The sequence below is a fragment of the Toxorhynchites rutilus genome, chromosome 3 (genome assembly GCF_029784135.1).
Source record: "Toxorhynchites rutilus septentrionalis strain SRP chromosome 3, ASM2978413v1, whole genome shotgun sequence".
In the NCBI taxonomy this organism is placed as follows: Eukaryota; Metazoa; Arthropoda; class Insecta; order Diptera; family Culicidae; genus Toxorhynchites; species Toxorhynchites rutilus.
In genome coordinates this window covers 136,600,472-136,620,885 of record NC_073746.1, presented here as the reverse complement: position 1 = coordinate 136,620,885, position 20,414 = coordinate 136,600,472, and the positions used below count along the sequence as shown (strand labels likewise).

Sequence of the window (20,414 nt, the reverse complement as noted above, 5' to 3'; positions counted from 1 at the left end):
GCGTCAGCACTGTCAGCACTGATAACGAAAATCGCAGATAACGTAATAAAGTACTAAAAATGAGGTTCAAACACGAAAAAAGATATTTCAGCATGAAAATTATGTTTTATCAATACAGAAATCCTTAAAGTATCCATCTATAAGCTCATGTACACCAGTGTTCAGATAGTGTGAAAGCCAACACTGAAATAAAATAGCAAGAGCCTACCACTAACTGACGAATTTCGAGAAGGCCACGAGATGTAATCTCCTTTATTCCACGCGGCGAGTGACGTGAGATAGCAAAGTTTCTCACTTTATCATGGAAGCCACCTTAATTTTGAGCTCCTATTTGACACCCAAGTCGATTATAAATGAGGATACGACTTCAAATCCCACCCAGTGACGAACTATAATCATGCCATTCGCCTACCGAAATGCAGTGATTTGAGCCATCTCACGTCACTCGCCGCGGGACTATGAAACTCGCTTACGCGGATAATCCGCACCGCCGATAATCGAGGCTTCACTGTAATTAGATTTGAATTTTTTTTTCGTTGGTACATGCGATAGAGAGAAGTATGAAGATGTGTTCATATTAAACTTGTAATGAAGCGGCTCAGTTGTCTTAAGATATCGTGTGCATCAGTCTGAAAGAAGTATAGTAAAAAAGTATTAAAAAAGCGTTTAAAATTTTGAGTCCAGGTTGTATCAGATTATATCCAGCGTCACTAAAATGACTATAAATCTGTGAATAACGGGAATTTCGAAAAATTCCTAAGGACATATCAGTATACAGTAGGGTGCCAATGAATGTATAGGAAAAAAATCGACCCTAAAATTTCAAAAAGTTACCCTACACAAAATGTTCACCACCTCAAAAATCACCCTATACAAAATTCAGCTCAATCGGACGTAAGGCGCAAAGCGGTCAAAGTTTGAGTTTTTTGAAAATCGAGAAATCACCCAAGGGGGAACTACCTCTGACTATTGAAATGTCAAAACCGATTGAAATAATTCATAATCTTGGGCACTGAAAAATGTAATGAATTTTGTACTTGAGTTTTTTTTTTCCATGAAATCGACCCCTTTGTCATGGTATCATTGAATGCAAACAACCCATTGCTACAGTATCATTGAAGTGTAGCTGTACAATAGTGACAACTAGCTAAGGCTGGCCAAAACTTATCTGAATCCTTGTATACTTTCATCTATGGCCTTCAGTCGTCCATAATAGAATCCGAATTTGAATAAAGAATCCTTCCATCCACTGGAAGAGCTGACATTCAAATCATTGGCCGTCAGATGAAATTCAAACAAAAATCAAATGAATCGAACTCAAAAGACAGTTATGACTGCCAATGGGAAAAAATTTTCATCGCTCTTCTGTATACGTTAAATAGAAAGAGAGAAAACAGAAACATACAACTGACGGTCGTGTTCGCGACTGTGGACTGCTACTAGTGATCCCCGATAATCGTTCGACTAATCGATTAATCGAATACTTCCTACAGAAATCGATTATTAATCGAACGAATACTGCACAACCAATAATCGAAGCCCCGAGCAAAAAAAACCGTACGGCCGCTGCAGTTTTATCCTGAAAATCAATCATTATATTTGACGCTCTCCTAAACTCCTAAAAGAAGCTCAATGCCGTCAATTCGAAATGAGCTTCGTTTACGAGTTTAGGGGAGCGTGAAAGATAATAATTGATTTTCAGGCGGAATGAACACTTTTTGATTCCAGATGGCTTTCTAACATATGAGAAATATTAGTCTAACTAATTATTTCTCTCAGTATGACGATTAATCGATTAATCGATTATTTGGAGCGATTATTCGTATCGAATAACAAACTGCTGAAAAGTATTCGATTAGTAGATGAACGATTAATTGCAAAAATCGGGGATCACTAACTGCTACAACCTAGGCAATGCACTTATGATCACACATACACACAGTACATATTGAACCATAACTTCCACGCAAGAGCACTGTCGACTATTTACAAGACGTTTTCGGGTGCTATTCCTTCTTATAGTTCGAAGTCTCATTTTAAAAAAAATTGTTTTTGTCCGCTTATCCCACGCTAGATGAAAAGTTTCTTAGAAAATTTGACAACAACAACAAATTTTAAATTGCCATGACATCTCCTCGACTAGTGGCCTCATTGAATCTTTTTCAGGAAGCTGCTCGAAATCTATTGCTAAACATTCTTGATAACTGGTTAGTACATTGCTGTATGAATTTCTAGCACGTTTTCTGGCCACTAAATTCTCCTTCAGCGTCTGGTTTGGATGTTCATTGACGCAAAAAACGACTATCTCGCTGATAAATCCTCAGTTCATTATTTCTGTCGGAATTGTATTTCATGGCACTAACACCATCCGAGAGTTCCAAAGGAGCTGCCAATCGTAAGTTCCCCTACAACACGTACTTTGACCCATCCGAATAATGCTCTTTCGTTCACGGAAACGTTTTAGCATGCTAAACACGATTTATTTAGCCAAATTCAGCGATTTCGCAATTCTAAAAATCTGATCAATTTTTTATGTCAAAAATTAATTTTCTTCTTTCGGTTTTCATACGTCACAACTTTTTACAAGGTAAATTCAACGTAACAACACTTTCACCATCGGAAGAACTTTTCAAACAATCTGCTGTCAAAACATTCCAGAAAAGACCAGTAAGAACACTGAAGCGAGCTTTAGTATTGTTTACGTTGACTAAAAACATCCCCCGGATCAAATGACGTGCAACAGCGTTGAATGATTATCATGTTAGCGAGCTCGCTTTCCTGTAAGAGAAAACTTCAAGGGAATAGCTAAAAAGGAGGGGCTCTGAATGGATTGAGTCACATTTAGGATTTTTTTTTCATGCATCTGTTTCATGTTGAGCTAAATTTGTCTCAATGGTCAAATAATTGCTTGTCACTCAATTTTCAATCTTCTATGGAGCTAAGTTCAACTGTCCAAAGGTTTTGAACGATATGCACAATTCTCTTTCTCTATAATTAGAAACCAATTCACTCGGCTCTGATAATGAGAGAACAAGAGTGAAACACACATGGTTGCACCATTCATGATTCCTATCTGGGTATATTCCCTTTAATTATCGGTGGATGAAATGACCCAGGACACAAGAAAAGCGTATCAAACAGAATGACAGCAAGATATACGTCATGTCAATATCTGCGCAATATAAACTTCCTGACGTCTATTCAATTATCAGCAAACAGCTGAATTTATCTCTGCCATCGAATCCGCAATGTAACGGAACAATCGAATCAACACCGGGCGTGACTTACATTTTCAATTAAATATATTTAACTATTCAAGCTATCCTGGAATGGCTCGTAAAAAAAGCTTCGTCCTAACGAGGAGTCATTCTGAAAGAGAAAAAAGTTCTTTGTTTTTATTTATCCCAATTGTTTTATTCTATTGGGCTTATTAGCAATTTAGCTGTAACAGAGCCGGATTTAACCGTGTACATGGTACATGTTTTTCGTATATATTATAAATTACACATTAGACATTTAGGCGTGAGAGTATTCCTTCAGTTCCCTTGATTAGTTAGACCGGACGGCGGAGACAGTTGATATGATCATGGTTGTGTGATTAATAGCACAACAGCCCGATGTTTTTAGTTGCAAGCAGAGCTTGTATGGATGTAGAGATCCCAGGACTCCGACCGTGTATCGATCTCCATCACTGATGATTGTTGCGTGGACTTAGTTATTCAATAACAGCACAAGGAGCGTCAATTAAGGGCTCTGAACATTAAACTCGCGAACGATCGCTTAGTAAGCGAACCCCCGCAACCAATGTGGCTACGAAGACGTTCCCAAGTTCTTTGTTTCTTTGTTGAAAATAGCAACAGATCAACTGCCCTTATATTGGACTGTCACGGAAATTAGCGAAATATAGTTCTGATCATATGACGATAAAACATCGTCAATTTTCATTGCCTAAAATCAGATGTTGTACCATCTTCCAGGTATATAAATATGAAACCGGAATTCACACAATAATAGATATACATGCCAATGTAAAAGGATAAAAACCATATCGATCGTCATTTTTATGTTTTTAACAATGAGGGGCTGAGAAGGAAAGGGGTTAAAGTGGGTTAAAGTTATGACCATAAAAGAGAGAGTCGATGTAGAGATATCGCTGATGTCACTTCCACCCCTTTCATTTTGAGCCCCTCAAATATCAGAAGTTTCATGCAGCAACAAATTAATTTTTCAATATTGATAATTGTAGATTTATAAAACCACAAAAATCCGCTTCCGATTCGCAAAGAATGGTGCTTACGGCTTATTCTGATGAAAATTAAAAAAAACAAAGCATTTTTTGCTAGACATAAATTGCCTAATAAATGAGAAAATATGCAGTTTCAAATGGCCATTTCGAAAATATTTGTGGCGCTTAGAAAGAAAGAGGTGTAAGTGACATATTCGATTTTCTCTTCACCGACTGTCTCTTTTGGTCATAACTTAGCTGCAAACACATTCCTAGCTGTATTTGACAATTTGGACGATAACCCACAATCTACTCTATCGGTTTTTCATAGCAAACTCAAATTGGAACATTTTTGCAGCAGAGTTATCAACGAAAGAAGAAGTTAATGAAGAGAAAATCGACCAAGTCACATACACCCCTTTCCTTCTGAGCCCCAGTTTTATTGAAAATATTTTCAACCACTCGAGAACAATAAACGTGTATTTTTAATGACAAATCCGGTTTCATATTTATACACCTGGTATACCTGGCCTACGAGACTACTGCTCAATGTTTCCAGAAACCAAACAACAGTAGGATTTTTCAGAAATGAGGGATTTCAGTGATTTGATTGATTTCTCTTCATCAATTTTTCTTAGTTAATAACTCAACTGTCAAAACGTTCCAATTTGATTTTGGAATAGAATCCGATTGATGAGGTCCTGACCTATCTTCCACATTGTCAAATACAGTTGAGAATGAGTTTGCAGCTAAGTTATGAGTTATGAATTTGAGTTTGGTATAGAATCCGATAGATGAGGTTCTGTACTATCTTCCATATTGTCAAATACAGCTGGGAACGAGTTTGCAGCTAAGTTATGACCAAAAAAGAAAGTCGATGTAGAGAAATCGATGACGACACTTACACCTCCTTTCATTTTGAGCCTCTCAATTATGATACAAAACAAATAATTTTGATATACCATATGTCGGATCGCTTCACTTGAATATTGCACAACATCCGACATTATTTGTTTTTCACCTGGTAACTCATACTGGACTGAAACCACAAAATAAATAAATAACGCTTTGAAAACAATTTTACCAGTTCCCTCTGATGTCGAAAATCATCGAATACTTAAATGAAATTTTGAATTTTGAAACGATGACAAGATGTCAACAAAAAATGTCCCAATCAATTATACAACGAACATTAAAAACTCAACTTGTCTACTGTTTAAACTGCGCACATTTAAGAAAGCATCCACAAATACGAAACTCTTAGTAAATCTAAATCCCGATAGTCAAGAAATAAGAGCCACCCAGTGTACATTCCGGATCCTTGCAGAACCACCCGAAGAGCAGTCGAACCACCAATATTCTAATCGAAAATTTGTCTTATCTGATAAACGATTCGCAAGAGCAGCAGCATGCACAAAATCAACTGCCGGTGAAACGATATGCCCATTGTTTTGTGTATTCCAGTTGGTGACAGATTGTGTCACCGGACTGATACTTGAAATATAAAACAAACTCAGTGCAGCATCTTCCGCAAAGAAAGACGGCCCCAGTGGGAGTGAATCCGTCAACAGCTACATTTCTTTGACACAGTTCTTTCGCGAATGCAGTATCTGGCCGTGCAAATAAGTTTTACAATAAACAGTGCAACCTTGAGTGCAGTCCAGGAAATGAATCGGTACCGGCAGCCACATCAAGAATGGTGCTCAGCGTGACGATCGTGTACTGATCACCGTGCCCTAGTTTCGAATGGAACGTCGGTCACATAGGGCGAAACAAGTGTTTATGTGATACAGTTGATTCTCAGTGTATAAAACAAATTTTATATGAAGAAATTCTTTAACCTATACAAGTTATATCATTATGCGAGGAAGCATAGTTGGAATAGAGGACGGCCTCAGCAATCCAAGTTCTGGAAGCTGGTACGGAATATTGCTAGAGTTAATTGATAACCTGTACGCAGCGTTCATCGTAGGACCTCTCGTGGTCTGCTACTGGCGCGGTACATGGAACCTGATGGCAGATTACATCTACCCATCGGATCACCCCACTAGTCTTATGACATCGTTGGCCGTTGGCGTGGTAGGTCATCTCTTATTCAACATATTCCAGTCAACCATCCAGCGCTATCTGAACGCCGACAAACATCGACTACTGTTTTACATCGGATCAAGATTGTACACCGAAGTGTACGGTACAATATGCGTAAATACATGGCGCGGAGGATGGGAAATGATTAACCTATATACTACCCGCGACGTGTTATATGTGACACTGATAACGCTAAGTTGTGCAGTTTTACTCGCGATGATCAAAGGCCTACGCAACGTCACTGCATCGCCATTCGTAGTCGTCAACGATGCCCGGCAGGAATATTTCGATGTTCCAACCTACTTCAGACGATCGGTAAGCATTTAAAATATGCACAATTGATATGAATTAGTAAGCTCCTGTTTCTAAAACGAAACTGTTATTCATAACCGCCGGAAAATTATAGTCATTCCGCTGGAATGAGCTTCGCATATTTGGATGTCGTCCGTTTCGAAGAAAACAGGCTCGAGAAACTATTACAGCGCGGACTCGATTATATACAGTTTTTGATTTCTTTTCACTGTATATAATCGAATCCTGTATATAATCGAGTCAAAAAAAAATTTTTTTATTCGTTTTTTTTGCATGTATTTACTGTGTTTTGAATGTAAAAGAGGAATTTGATTTTTGATTCATCCCCTTAAAGTCAGAAAATTTGAAAAATGAAAAAAATTAGTACAGGATATAGTAGTGTAACATCTAAATAAGTTGATTTTAATAACATTTTGGAAATGAAAAACTTGATAATTGAAAAGTTGATAATTTTGAATGTGTTCTTATTAATTTCATCGTAGAAATTTATATTAAACTAGATTGTTTCTATCAATTAAATTGATGCTCTCTAACTGCCCTACAATTTGTTCTTTGACACCCAACTTCTATCTTTCTTAATTTGGCTGCAATATCGATATAAACAATTCTTGATGAAAATTCAAGCAAAATCTTCAAAAATCACTATTTTTACCCCACTGTACAAGTAATAGCCACTTAAATTACACCTTAACGTTGAACATTTCATTTCTACATTTCTCCTCGAAATAAGTCATATTTGAAATATAAAAAAAATATTTTTTTTCCAAACTGTATATAATCGAGTCCAAAATTGTATATGATCGAATCGCATATAATCGAGTCTGTATATAATCGAGTCCGACCTGTAGTTGTCATTATATTCTATCTCGAATATTCATTAGAATAATTGGTGCAAATTGTCACCGAAAAAAAATTATAGGAGGTTGTGTCCAAGACACGACCGCATTGTTGACGTAGAACGACGCTGTACTTTAATTTAAGTCGCTTGTTTATAACTGCGAATATTATTTTATAATGCTACCAGTTTGGTCGCTCTGAAATATTTTTTTTTCTTATAGAATCATTTGACGATTATTGTTTGATAATTCCTTCTTGTCTTCTCAGAACAATACATGCTCGAGATAAGCACAGTTATCATCCTTAGTGGAGAAAGTTTTGCTACTGGCAAGGAAACCAAATCACATACAACATTCCAGAACGACATTTATTTTCCTGGTGACTAAATAAACTAAATAAACTCTTCCTGTTATTCTCAACAAGCTCGAAAAGAGTAGCACTGCTTCATTATGATCAAGATTAGCGCAAATGCAATCCTAGTTGAAGGGAGTTTTGCAACTGGCACGCGAACCCAAATAAATTTATAACTTATTGAATAACTTGGTATTCCTAAATAATTTTTTGATGCACAATCTTAACACCTGCTTTACCATAGCCTCAATTCAATGCATTGATACAATGTCAAAGGCACCAACGAAGCCTTTATGATGACGGAAAACAAACAATGTCAACTGCTTGGAAAAAGGCTGAATATTTGTCTCAGCAGATATTCATAACTAATACTCTAGCGCAAATATTTCCCTCCCGCTATCTCCCCTACTTGTCGCCATGTTCGGATCAACATGTTCACCCGCAACAGCGCAATACGTTAAAACGCACGCACGTACACACACAAAAATATCCATATATCGATGGCTTGAAGCAATTACATATGCACACACTTATCTCCGTATTGCGCTCTTCTCAACAGAAGCCCTTTTTATTAATATTGCCGGTCTAGATCAGCTTAGCTGTCATCCTTCGTGGAGAGATTTTACTATCGTCATGCGAAACCAAATCACAGACAAAATTCCAGAACATTTATTTTCCTGGTGAGCTGACGATAGCCTAGCTTGATGATTTCCTTTACTTTAAGTTTTCTGATTTCGCCGGAAACGCCATTTACACACCATGGGATTATAATGTATAGCATATCAAAAAAATCTTAGAGAATTTCCGATTCGTTTGGTATGTAAATCGCCAAAATCCGTTCGCGGCAAAAATAGTAATTAACGTTAACTTAATTTCATAAAAACGTGACCTGTTTTCTGATTTGACACCCTTAATGAAAGACGTAGTTCTACGTCAATTAAAATTGAAAAGTTGCAAAAATAAAATAAAGAATTTTATAAAATGAATTAATTTGCACGTATTGCACTGTTGCAGTATCGGCACCATAAACACCGAACCGAATTTCTCTTTATCGAGCTCCATTGTTGGCATCCTGTAACTCACAACTGAATGGAGCAAACAAACAACAGCAAAAAAAATTTTTGTGTGAAATGTTACATCTTCAAATTGTCTGATCGATATTACACGAGATATTGATCACTAAAGCCAACTACCAAGAAAATAATGGATAACTTTTTCCCCAACCTAATATTAGAATATTATCCAGACCAGTCTTAAATCATGCTGGTAAACCTGAGTAAACCTATAAGACATTTATATTGAAGATATTTCTAAAATACCCCCACCTTAATATTCAGATGTTAGAATATATCTTTTTGGATAGATATTTTCGAAATCTCAAAACATTCAGGTTCAATTATTAAATTCAGGCTTTAATTGTGGGTTTTTTTCTTTTTTTTTTCTATAGGGCCAACTGTGGGCTATTGGAGTTGCCTTAGCGTTGTTCTACTTATTTTATAAACAACAAGAGCAGCTTGACATCCACAAATGAAAGTTCACAGAGCATGTGCAGATGAAGATTATATAATTAAGTCGAACAATGCGGGAAAAAATAGTTTGGATATCAAAGATAGATTTTCAAACTTGAATATTTTAAAATGAGTCACTGAGAGCAACACAATGTGGTAAATCTTTAAAACAAGACGAGTTCAAAACAGTAGTGTTTTATGCATCCAACTTAGATTATAGAATAAAAAGGTTCATAGTTTCGTATTATGTCTTTTGTTGCATCTCCAAATATGCACAATAACGTGGTATAGACGATTCGTCCAACTGCTTCGTGGAGAAGAAGCAAGCAAATCCAACTCGAACGATTTCCGTTACGACCACAAAGGAGTTGATCTTCGATTATCACAACGGATATTGTTTTATGATGCATTGAACTTTATCGATTCTTCTCTAGTAGAAAGTTTAGGTTATCCTGAAAAGAATGAAGTTTAGGTTATCCGAAAAGAATCATTACAGTGCATTCAAGATATTTAGTTGAACTGAACTATTTTAGGAAAAATAATAAATGTCGCTCCAAATATCTACTTATTTATTACTATTTAAGTTTTCAAACCAAATGAGCTAGAGCCAATTGTATTTTTGGAACGCTTTTAGAATCTTTTTTTACTCAAAATATCAAAAATTCGAGAATGTATACTTTTTAGTTTTAGAGATTTATTCATATTAGGATAGGAAAAAAGTAATCCATTATTTTCTTGGGCCTGGCTGTAGTGATCGATATCTCGCGTAATATCGATCATACAATTTCAAGTTTAGGCTCGACATTTCACGCTAAAAAAAATCTTTTGCTGTTTTGTGTTTGTTCCATTCAGTTGTGAGTTACAGGGTGTTAATGAGTTTTAGAGGCGAATGAACTGCAAAGTTTAAAGCCTCTTATATGTATGAGATATGGGCGCTGAACGTTAGCTTTGAGTCTAAAACGATACCAAGATCCTTGATACTCAAAACACGTTTCAAAGAGATATTGCGTATTTTATACGAGAATGGTGCCTATACTGTAACAGCAAAATAAGTGCAATTTAAATTTTTGTTTCGTTTTATTTCTCCTAATTTTTATTATTTGTTAAATTTAATTAAACAATTTTTGTTATTGCAATACACTGAATTCAGATCTCTACTATCAAAAAATGAACCGTTTGAAGCGATTGAACACAAACGTCCAGAATTGGCCAACAGAAAAAGTGTTCCATGAGGACAACGCAAGGCCAAATAACTTCGGGAGCTTGATTGGGATGTTTTAATGCATTCACCATACAGTTTGGACCTGGCACCAAGTGATAACCACCTTTTTCTCGCCTTGCAAAACTTCCTGAGTGATGAGAAATTGGGATCAAGAGAAGATTGTAAAAATGTTTTACTAGAGTTTTTCGCCAATAAGGACTGAAAGAGAATGAGAGAAACATTATGAAAGAACCTTCAGAAAGGCAACAAATTTTGCAACAAAACGGTGCATATTTGACCCAAATCGGACAATTCGAAACATATGTACACTAGAACTACCAACCGGTCGAAATGGTTGAATCATTTGTTCACAAGAATCTATCTTAAAATATTATTTAATATTTTCTTTTTTTTTTTTCATACATACATTTATTGAATCTTCCATGATGTGGAAATAATAATATTTGGTTATACATTTAGTTCTAACATAATAAAGTATAAAGTATGCTGGAGCACAACACTTAATATTTTCTAATAATGCAATGACTTTTTCTAAATATAGATTATTTCCTTTGAAATTTTTATATTTTGATAACTAAAATATCACACAGGTCAGAATGATAGGTTTGGTAGAAAAAGATATACAAAAAACTATCGGTAGTCTAGTGTTAAAAAAAAGCTTTGAATTTAACGTAAAAATAATGGATTACTTTTTTTCCAACCTAATATTAAATGAAACATGAAAAATATGATTTAAATGAATAAATCAAAAACAAAAACATATCTACATTAATTTTTGGTATTTTAAGTAAAAAACTTCTCAGTTTTTCAAAAAATATATTAAGTGCGAGAGTGTCATTGATCAACCTCAAAATATCTTAAAATATAAATAACTTATATTTTGAAAGTTTCCGCCTTAAGGTAGATATTTTAAGGGGTAGTTTTTCATTTTTCCAAAACAGCTCATCTCAATACCTTCAATAAATACCGAAAATCGACCAGGTGATTCAAAAGTTACAAATTTATAAAAATTGGTATAATCGACAAAACCGACAGCAGATAGCAGAATTGTCTTTCTCAACATCGGAGAGATATACCTTCCTGAATTTATAATATGCCGCGCCTGACCAAAATAATAAAGGTTGTGAAAATATCTACATTTATAGTTACTATATACAACATTCTAATAATCATTTCAATAAAACTGTTCCGGAAGGGAAGATAACATAAGGAAGGGAGACGTAATAACGTGACTTCAAACTGAATTTCAACTTTTTTATTTTACCATTGAAAAAATAAGAATAATCAATAGAATACAGGGCGGACTCGATTATATACCGTCTCGAATTTCTTGTCACTGTATATAATCGAATCAAAAAAATGTTTTATTTGTTTTTTATGCATATGTTTCTCGTTTTTCAAATATGAAAACAAAATTTAATTTATGATTCATCCCCTTAAAGTCAGAAAACATGAAAAAAATTAATATATCCAGAGTCTCTCAGGGGGTGATAGACGATCATATTTTATGAAAAAATACTCCTACGCATATGTTCGATTTTCAACAATTACAGAGTTATAGAACTTTTTTTTGTTTCGGACTCTGTTGCCTCAAACTGGTTCTACATTAAAAAATACGCTTCAGAAGATTTTATCCTTAAAAAATCATACTAAACTTGATTCTTTTCATCAACCGAACTAAAGCTCTCTAACCGCTCTACAATTTGTTTTTTGACACCCAACTTTTTTCTTTCTTAATTTCGCAGCAATATCGATATGAACAATTCCTAGTGAAAATCCAACCAAAAGCTTAAAAAATTACCCCACTGTACATATAATAGCCACTTGAATTTCACCTTGATGTTGAAAGGTTACATTTTTTCTTGAAATAAGTCATATTTGGAATGTAAAAAAAAGTAAACCTGTATATGATCGAGCCCGAAATTGTATATAATCGAATCATATATGATCGAGTCTGTATATAACCGAGTCTGACCTGTAATAACGTTTAGAATGCTTCATCAGAACATGACATTCAAAATCCGCATTTTTAGCGTTACGTTTAGCGTTATATGTGCACGGCGCCTTATGTGAATGCTAATTTTTTGACCTACAAATTTTGCATATTTCCTTGTTACCCTCGGTTATTTTATTCCCTTTATGAATGTATCAATCACTATAAAATAACTAATATCCAAACCCAAACAAAGTAAAAAATAAACAAAAACTACACCACCAACATATTAAAATGAAAATATGTCATCAGTCATTCAGTCTTTCAACGTAATATTTATGTATAAGGATGCACTAAATTCGAAAATGGCCTGCGTTTTGTCATAGAACATCAAGTTTTTGGACAATTTCATAAACAATTATAAATGAGGTTATTCCTCAGAATATAAACTTCTGAAATTAATTTAGGACAACCAGTCAGCTTTCCGTTTCCGTTTCCGTTCATTGAATATCTCAACTAACCTAACTGCATTTCCGGTCTATCAGTGCTATTTTCAATGAACTGGAAACCACGTTTTCAACTTCGACTTTCGCTGTTATAGCCTAGTGGTACACATCATTGTTGGTCATTTAGAGACATTATCAGCAACACGGAAGCCAAAAGAAGATTTCATTCGTTTTCCGCTCGTCAGTTATTTTTTTAATTGTGAGTGGATTCGCTGCAAAAAATCGAAGGTCGGTTTAGGACCACCATTTTTGAAGGTGTCGAAAAAAGGGACCGATTTGACCTCTGTTTTCCACATTTTCAGCTCTCATGAACCACACCGACCAGTATAAAACATAGTTTAAGAGTTATAGTAATCATTTCAATGCCAAAGTTGCCAAAAAACGAAAGTTTTATGGGATGAATGGCCATTGTAATTTAGGGGGTCGGGTCAGGGTCACCTTCCCCTGAACACATAAAATAAAATTGAATTGGACTTTCCATGTTGCGATTGCGACGAAGAGGAAGTATTCGGCCTTTGGCGACCATATCGTAAATTTCACCTATAGAGACAGGCCACTAGTGAATGGCCTCTGATGCTATCTCTAATCTCTTTCGGTGGCAACTGGCAACTGATGAGAAGAGCATTATCAGCGAAAAAGCATTGTCGGCAGCATCTACATATATAGGCACTATCTTCGAAGCCGTCTGAGAATTCCATATCGATATGCAAAATATTAAGACACCGAAGAAATAATGATACAGCCAAACAAACTGAATTCCCAATGATGCGACCGAAAAAATGTTGTAAAAATGAGCTTTTTCTTTGGCCCCTCATGCATTCGCATCTAAATCCAACCAGTTGGTGCGTACAAACGTAAACAACCTTTTTCGGGTATTTCTTGTAAATTCCTTAAATAACAAATGCTCCATATGACATTGACGTTGAGTACAAATACTCGGGAAAAATCCGAAATTACGATTTCGCAAGAATTGCAAATAATACAACTTTCCATGTTCGAACAAAAAATCGATTGCTTTGCAGTTTTGAATACAATGCACCTGCAGGGGAACCACTTTTGGTATACTTATAGATACCAGATACTGTTGATTGGAAAATTTCACGAGCTGATAGCTCTCACGACACGACAACAGTTTTGACGTTTGGTCGCAATGAATATAGAAAAAATGTATACAATTATAGCGAAACAGCTGGAACACTCTCATTGCTTCCACAATATACGGTGCGAAGAATCTGCGCCGTGCTCTTAGAAATGGTTATCACACAAGATTTATCTGTTTGAAAACATGTATACACGACCATTTCTTAATTAGACCGCGATAGATAACGATGTACGAGATGATTGTTCATTCACATCCATCGAACGGAAAAGAAAATAATTGATACCAGTTGAAATCAGAATGAATGATGAATGGGGATCGAGCTCATGGAAACATTGGCACAAAATATGGGAATATCCGGTTCGCCGAAATATCCGAAGCTGACATGATCCGTGAAATGATGATATTAAGAATGTGAATGGAAATAGCTTCCATGAAAAACCACCCAAATTACGTTCGAACATAGGGTGATTTCCACGATATAAGATTTAATAAAAGCTAAGTTACGAGTTGACCTATACAATTCCACATCAATCAGGAAGCTAATCAAAACCCGATAAGATACTCCCATGACTAATCTTTGTACTTGTTCACAGGGGGTCGCCAGTTGTGTTATACATGATGTTCCCGTGACCGTGTGGTTAGCGTCACACATAGAGGTATAATATCAGGAGCTGCGGGTCTGACTCCCGTTCGAGATTTTTTGTCAAAGAAATTACTTCCAATGTGCACTGATACACGCTTATGGGCACACTTGCCACTCAGAATACGGTCAAGTCGTGTTATTTGGAATACGTTGAAAACAAAATTCATCTTTATTCGTTACTTTGAAAACTGCTGGCAGTTTTAACGATTTTTAACACTTGGTGACATAAAGGGCCTGGCTGGGTAAGGAGGTAAAAAGTGCCCCCAAACCAAATCAACAGCTCTATGGAGAAAATTGTATAGGAAACCAAATTAGAAGTTTTGACTAGTTTTTTAAACCCCTTTGTGGTTCACTATAGGATCTATGGTGAAAAACTTACTTTTTATTTTTATTTGTACGCCATTCTCAATAATTTCGAGATAAAAAAATTTAAAAAAAATACTGAAAGTGCATCTTACTATAGTGTATTCAGAAATGTTGTCAAAAAATATTTTCATCAAAAATTCTAATACTTTGATATTTCGTGATATTAAGATCCAGTACTGCTCTATTTTGTATTTAAACGTGTTCCTACCCCATTTCTAGATATGCTTGATTTTTTTTCAAAATTTTAAAAATTTAACGCTATACAATTTATTTTATTTTAAAATCTCAAATAAATTTTTTTTATAATTCTGAGAATAAGTTTACTACTCTAATTAATATTTAAATGTGTTCGTACGTCGTTTTCATATGTGTGATTTTTTTCAGAAAATTTAGAGCATTGGTCGGTGTGAAAATATCCCCTAAAATCTGTGATTTTATTGTATTAGTGAATTTAAAATGCCTGTCGGGGTAATCACGTAAGAAGTGCCCCCAAACGATTTTTTTTATTCTTAGATTCATTAAAACAAGGATTCTCAAACTATTTTGGGCAAAAGACGTCTTTTCCAGAATGAAGTGGTACCATCGACCAATATAACCAAATTTGTTTAAAAATGTTATAATTATCTTATTCATATTCATAAAATGCTTACCAATTCAAAAACATGGTTGGTTAAATGAGTAAACTTTCTCATCAATAAATAGACATAACCGCTAAGCTAGGCTTTTCTAGCCATCTGAATTGGTTTATTGAACAAATGCTTCAATCCATCTTTTTCCGTCAGTTTTCCGCCTATTTTCTGACTTCTGTCATGGACTTTCCACAGAATCTTCTCTCTAGGTCGAGGAGATGTCGATACTTACAACGATTCTGGCACTTCCATTTGAATTTTCTTGTTCATGCTGCTGACTGATAACGATATTCATACAAAATGCTTACCAATTCAAAAACATGGTTGGTTGAATGAGTAAACTTTCTCATCAATAAATAGACATATTTTTCAGTAAATATCAAATGTGATTAAAAATTATTAATAAAAATTACGACAATAATATTTTCTACTAAAATATTAGTCATTCTCATAACCAGTTGGTTCATGTAACACAACTTCTACAATATCTTGCAAGTTTCAAATAAGAACTTGTGTTAATTATTAGGGATCGATTCTTGACCTCGTCGATTCAGTTTTTCTTGTTTGTCGGGAACATGGGAACCGATATCGACCTCTTGACTTTGAGAAACTTCATTTACCATTGCGCGGTAAATTGGTAATTCAAAATTCAGGAATTTTGAAATTAGATTTTGAGAGACTCAGTACTGTTTTAAAATGTGTTCGTACGAGTTTTCATTCATAATTTCCACAGCCTGAAAATTTGTTCTTTATTTTTATGAAATCAAATTTTATGTGTTCGTGGATTTAAATTTGTAAGACATCTGATGTATGTATTTGTAGAATGATCCAAATTCGTATTTTTTGCTATTTTCAGGTTTAAAAGTTTTATCTTGAAATTACGATACAATCCGTTCATTTAGACACTCTTTTCAAATGTACAAGAAAAGCAAAGGAATTTTTTTTCACTTTTTTAAATATTTGTACTTAATTTCAAGTTAGACGATTCCTCGTCTCAGAAGCGAGTACTTTTCCGTCTTTTTGCTGAAAGTGTACATAGTACAAGACATTTAACAGGAGTATTCATTGCCTTGAGTACAAGTGAGTGAGTACGAGTTTTACTAGTATCTACTACTAATGTGCGATTGTACATCCTGGTTCGTCTCTTGAGAGAGAGAGAGAGAGAGAGAGAGAGAAAGATCCTCATTATTACTGAGTGCAATCGTCTCGCATAAGGATAAATACAACAAAGTATACCATGTGTAATATCACAAAAAAACACAAATATACGAGGAAATTAAAAATAAGAAGAGCAGTACTGGATCTCGAAACTGAAAAAAATATTTAAAAATTCGAAAAACCTAAAGACCTGTATTATTTTTATTGTTTTATTAGGGTGCCCATTTCCGTTTTGGGGTAGTCCGAAAAATATTTTTTTCCCTGTTTTTCCAAAAATGTCTTTTTTTTATCTTTTTTAAATTCATAATTTTGGAACCGCTGAACCGATTCAGATGATTGATATGTCAACTCTTGATGTCAGTCTTGAGCTAGTCTTGCAAAGTCTTGGAATATTGAACGAAGACAGAAAAAAAGTTTATTTTGAAAATCATAGCTCGAAAACGAAAAATAAAACCTCTCTGATTTTTGAATTTGTCAAAAAAATTTGACTATAAAAAACAAATACAATCAATGAAAACAAAACCCAATTTTTTGCGAGTGTATTTTTTCGAAAAAAGACTATTGGCTTTTATTTTATATATAGATCAACTAAATCGGTCCAGCAATTCAAAAGTTATGAAAAAAGTAATTTTCGGAAAAGGGGGAAAATTATTTTTCGGTCCACCCTAGAATGGAAATGGACATCTCAAAAATTAAAATTAAAAAAATATGGGTCTAATTTTTTGCGATAAGGTACAAAGCTACCAATTTAAACGAAAATCTGTATATATTCAAATTGCTTTTCAAAGACCACGAGAGAATCAGTTTTTATCTTTGAATTTGACCTTTTCCAAGCCTTGAGACGAGAATGAACTAAAAGGTTTCTCACATCAAATTGCATCACGGGAAAAACGCTGGGTCCATTGATATCCCGGAGTGGTACGAAGCTAGATCCGGCCAGAAGAAGGTCCTCGGGTTGCTTCCACAGAGGAAGTAGACGCTCTTGTAGACACTCTATGAGGTAGATCTGCTCGTTTACAGTCCCGGCAGTCACAAACGGCGCACTCCGTTTGCCACATGAGCAGATCGCTTACCAAATCATGTATTTCTCCGCTTTGACGCACCAGATTCAACATTTTGACACATTCAGCTTTTTGGCCACATCCCTAACCGAAGCATTGGGATTCCACTTAAACGCTTTCACGACACGCTTGTGATTCTAATCACTAACAGAACATCCATTCTGACCACATTTCTTCTTCCGTTCGATGCTCAGAGTTTCGTAGTAACGTTTAATAACACGACTCACCGTTGACTGCGCGACTCCGAGTTGTTTTCCGATGTCCCGATGGAAGAGTTGAGGATTTTCCAGGTGCAAAATCAATTTGAGACGTTGCTTTTCGGGTGACGCCATTTTTTCCAATTTTCGAAAAACTGACAACAATAAAAATACAGTGTAAACAATACACTCTAAACTACTTCTACCCAAATTTTCAATAGAAAATGGGTAAATTTTCTACAGCGTTTTTTCCGTGATGCAATTTGATGTGGGACACCCTTTGTAAGATTGAAGGCAGGACCACTCAAAATTTTGACTTAAAAGTTAATTTTAATTTTCGTTTTATTCTGAAACAATATCCGAAATGATGAACAAGCGAATTGAATAAAATTATTTCGTAGTCTAACATGAGCATTGGTCGTCGTGTCTTAGAAATCAGCCTTTTCATTTTATATTTACTTAAAAAATATCAACCCAAGTATTGTGTTGTGTTGTTCAAATGGTTGCTTTTAAAAAATCTGATTTCTACCGATATTTCCCGTTCATTGAGAAGGTCGGGACAGTGGCTGTCTGATTTGGCGTGGAATTGTTCTATAACTATTGCTGTTGCTATTGCTAAAAGAATAGTACTAGTCCGATGAAAGAACAGAAATGAGTTTAAACAGAAATATGTAAATGTTATGCCGAATGTTTTATACAACCCCACAATGAACATCTTATTATCTTTATTTTTCAACAGGGCACCAAAGAGCCAGGATTGTACGTTCTGGATTGCATGTTTTCGGTGTTGGTGATCGGATCTCTGGTGGTTTTTGTGTGGCGAGGGTTGTGGGTGCTCTTGGATCAGAGTCTGTTTCCAGAGGACAGCGCGCTCACGGCTTGGGCATCAGTGGTAAGATTATTTGTTTATTTTTATGAAAATTATCATCCCCATAACGATCATAAAATGGACATATTGTATCATAATGAATCGCGAGAACCCCCATACAATAGACTCATTCAAATCGTTTGCATTTGATACACATTATAGCTGATAGGATATGGCGTGACAGGAGTCACCTTCTCTCTGCAACCTCTGATGCGATGGACATGTGACCGGCTGACGGGAATTTGGCGTGTCATTGTCGCTGATTTGTTCCTTTTCTTCAGCTTCATTGGCACAATTAATGTATGGCGAGGAGTTTGGCAGCTCCTAGATCACTATTTTCTACCAGGTATGCGAATTAGTGCTTAAATTTCGGGCCGGTATTTCCTTACAACTTGGATCGAATCTTTCAGACAATCGAATTTTAAGTGATTGGATAACTCATGGCGTATCGCTGCTACTACTGATTCTTCTAAACTGCTCCAACTCTGTGCTAGTGCGTGGGGTTTACATTGACGCGGAAGAACCAGCCGGGCAATGCGTCGTCTTTCCGGTGTACTACATTCGGTTGTTTTTCCAGAAGGAACGAAACAAGAAACAGAAAAGATTAATGGAATCGCTAGGCAAAGCAGAATACAACAATGTCACAAGTGTTCTGCTGGACAAGAAGCCTATCAAAATTGAACAAAATCATCAAATCACTCGTAACCTAGACTCTGTGTCACTTACCATAATTGATAATCCTAAGGATAACATTGATCATAATACCCACGAAAACAGGCAGTGATGATTGTCATAGAGCAAAAAATAGTCATTAACTACAGCATCTATCGCGCGAAAATAACATAACCTAAACTCCGCGGATAAACCTTGAATCCGCCGGGCTTCAACAATTCATAATTGTACCATTGGCTACTTGTGTGAAATTTTTTTTTTATCTCAAACTCTCACTAATGGTAGCGTTAGTTGTGTATTAAATAGAAATAAGTATTATTACTGTTAAGATAAATCATCTGTATTGCGACTTTAGAATTGTACATATTGTAGTTTGCAAATTTACTGATACGTTTTCGTATGTCTTCGAATAAATCATGTTCAAAGTCTGTGTAATTCCAATCGTTAAGTGCATTATATAACATGTTTTTTTTTGTTTTGCTCGAACATCCCACTCTGGTGTAAGGTAGCAGAGAAGTACATTGTTCTCAGTGTTCATTCTCTCAGCTTGGAATACTCTTTTTCTCGATGTTTTTTTTTTGTTTCAGTTGTTCTGTCAACGATTTGCCTTCAAAAACAAATTGCAATTCATATGCAGAAAATTATATAATTTTATATAATTCACATTTATAATATTATTTCACATATTAACATTTGCAAAATGAGAATAAATAAAATAATCAAAATAGAGAGTGAA

General features: G+C 35.3%; 1 protein-coding gene across 10 annotated transcripts in view; it reads left to right on the top strand.

Annotated features, from left to right (window-relative positions):
• The window catches only part of LOC129774984 (uncharacterized), a 54,212-nt gene extending 34,081 nt beyond the window's left edge, over window positions 1-20,131 (top strand). For 2 of the 10 annotated variants that reach the window (XM_055779115.1, XM_055779117.1), the window contains exons 2-5: window positions 5,816-6,628; window positions 18,878-19,030; window positions 19,169-19,352; window positions 19,417-20,131. In XM_055779115.1, coding sequence (XP_055635090.1) covers window positions 6,086-6,628; window positions 18,878-19,030; window positions 19,169-19,352; window positions 19,417-19,790 — 1,254 coding nt within the window. In that variant the 5' untranslated portion in view covers window positions 5,816-6,085 and the 3' untranslated portion in view covers window positions 19,791-20,131. Of the gene's footprint in view, window positions 1-5,625; window positions 6,629-18,877; window positions 19,031-19,168; window positions 19,353-19,416 lie in introns of all 10 variants that reach the window. The other 8 variants (XM_055779109.1, XM_055779113.1, XM_055779111.1 and 5 more) reach the window with 5 other exon arrangements.
• Window positions 20,132-20,414: the final 283 nt, after the last annotated feature.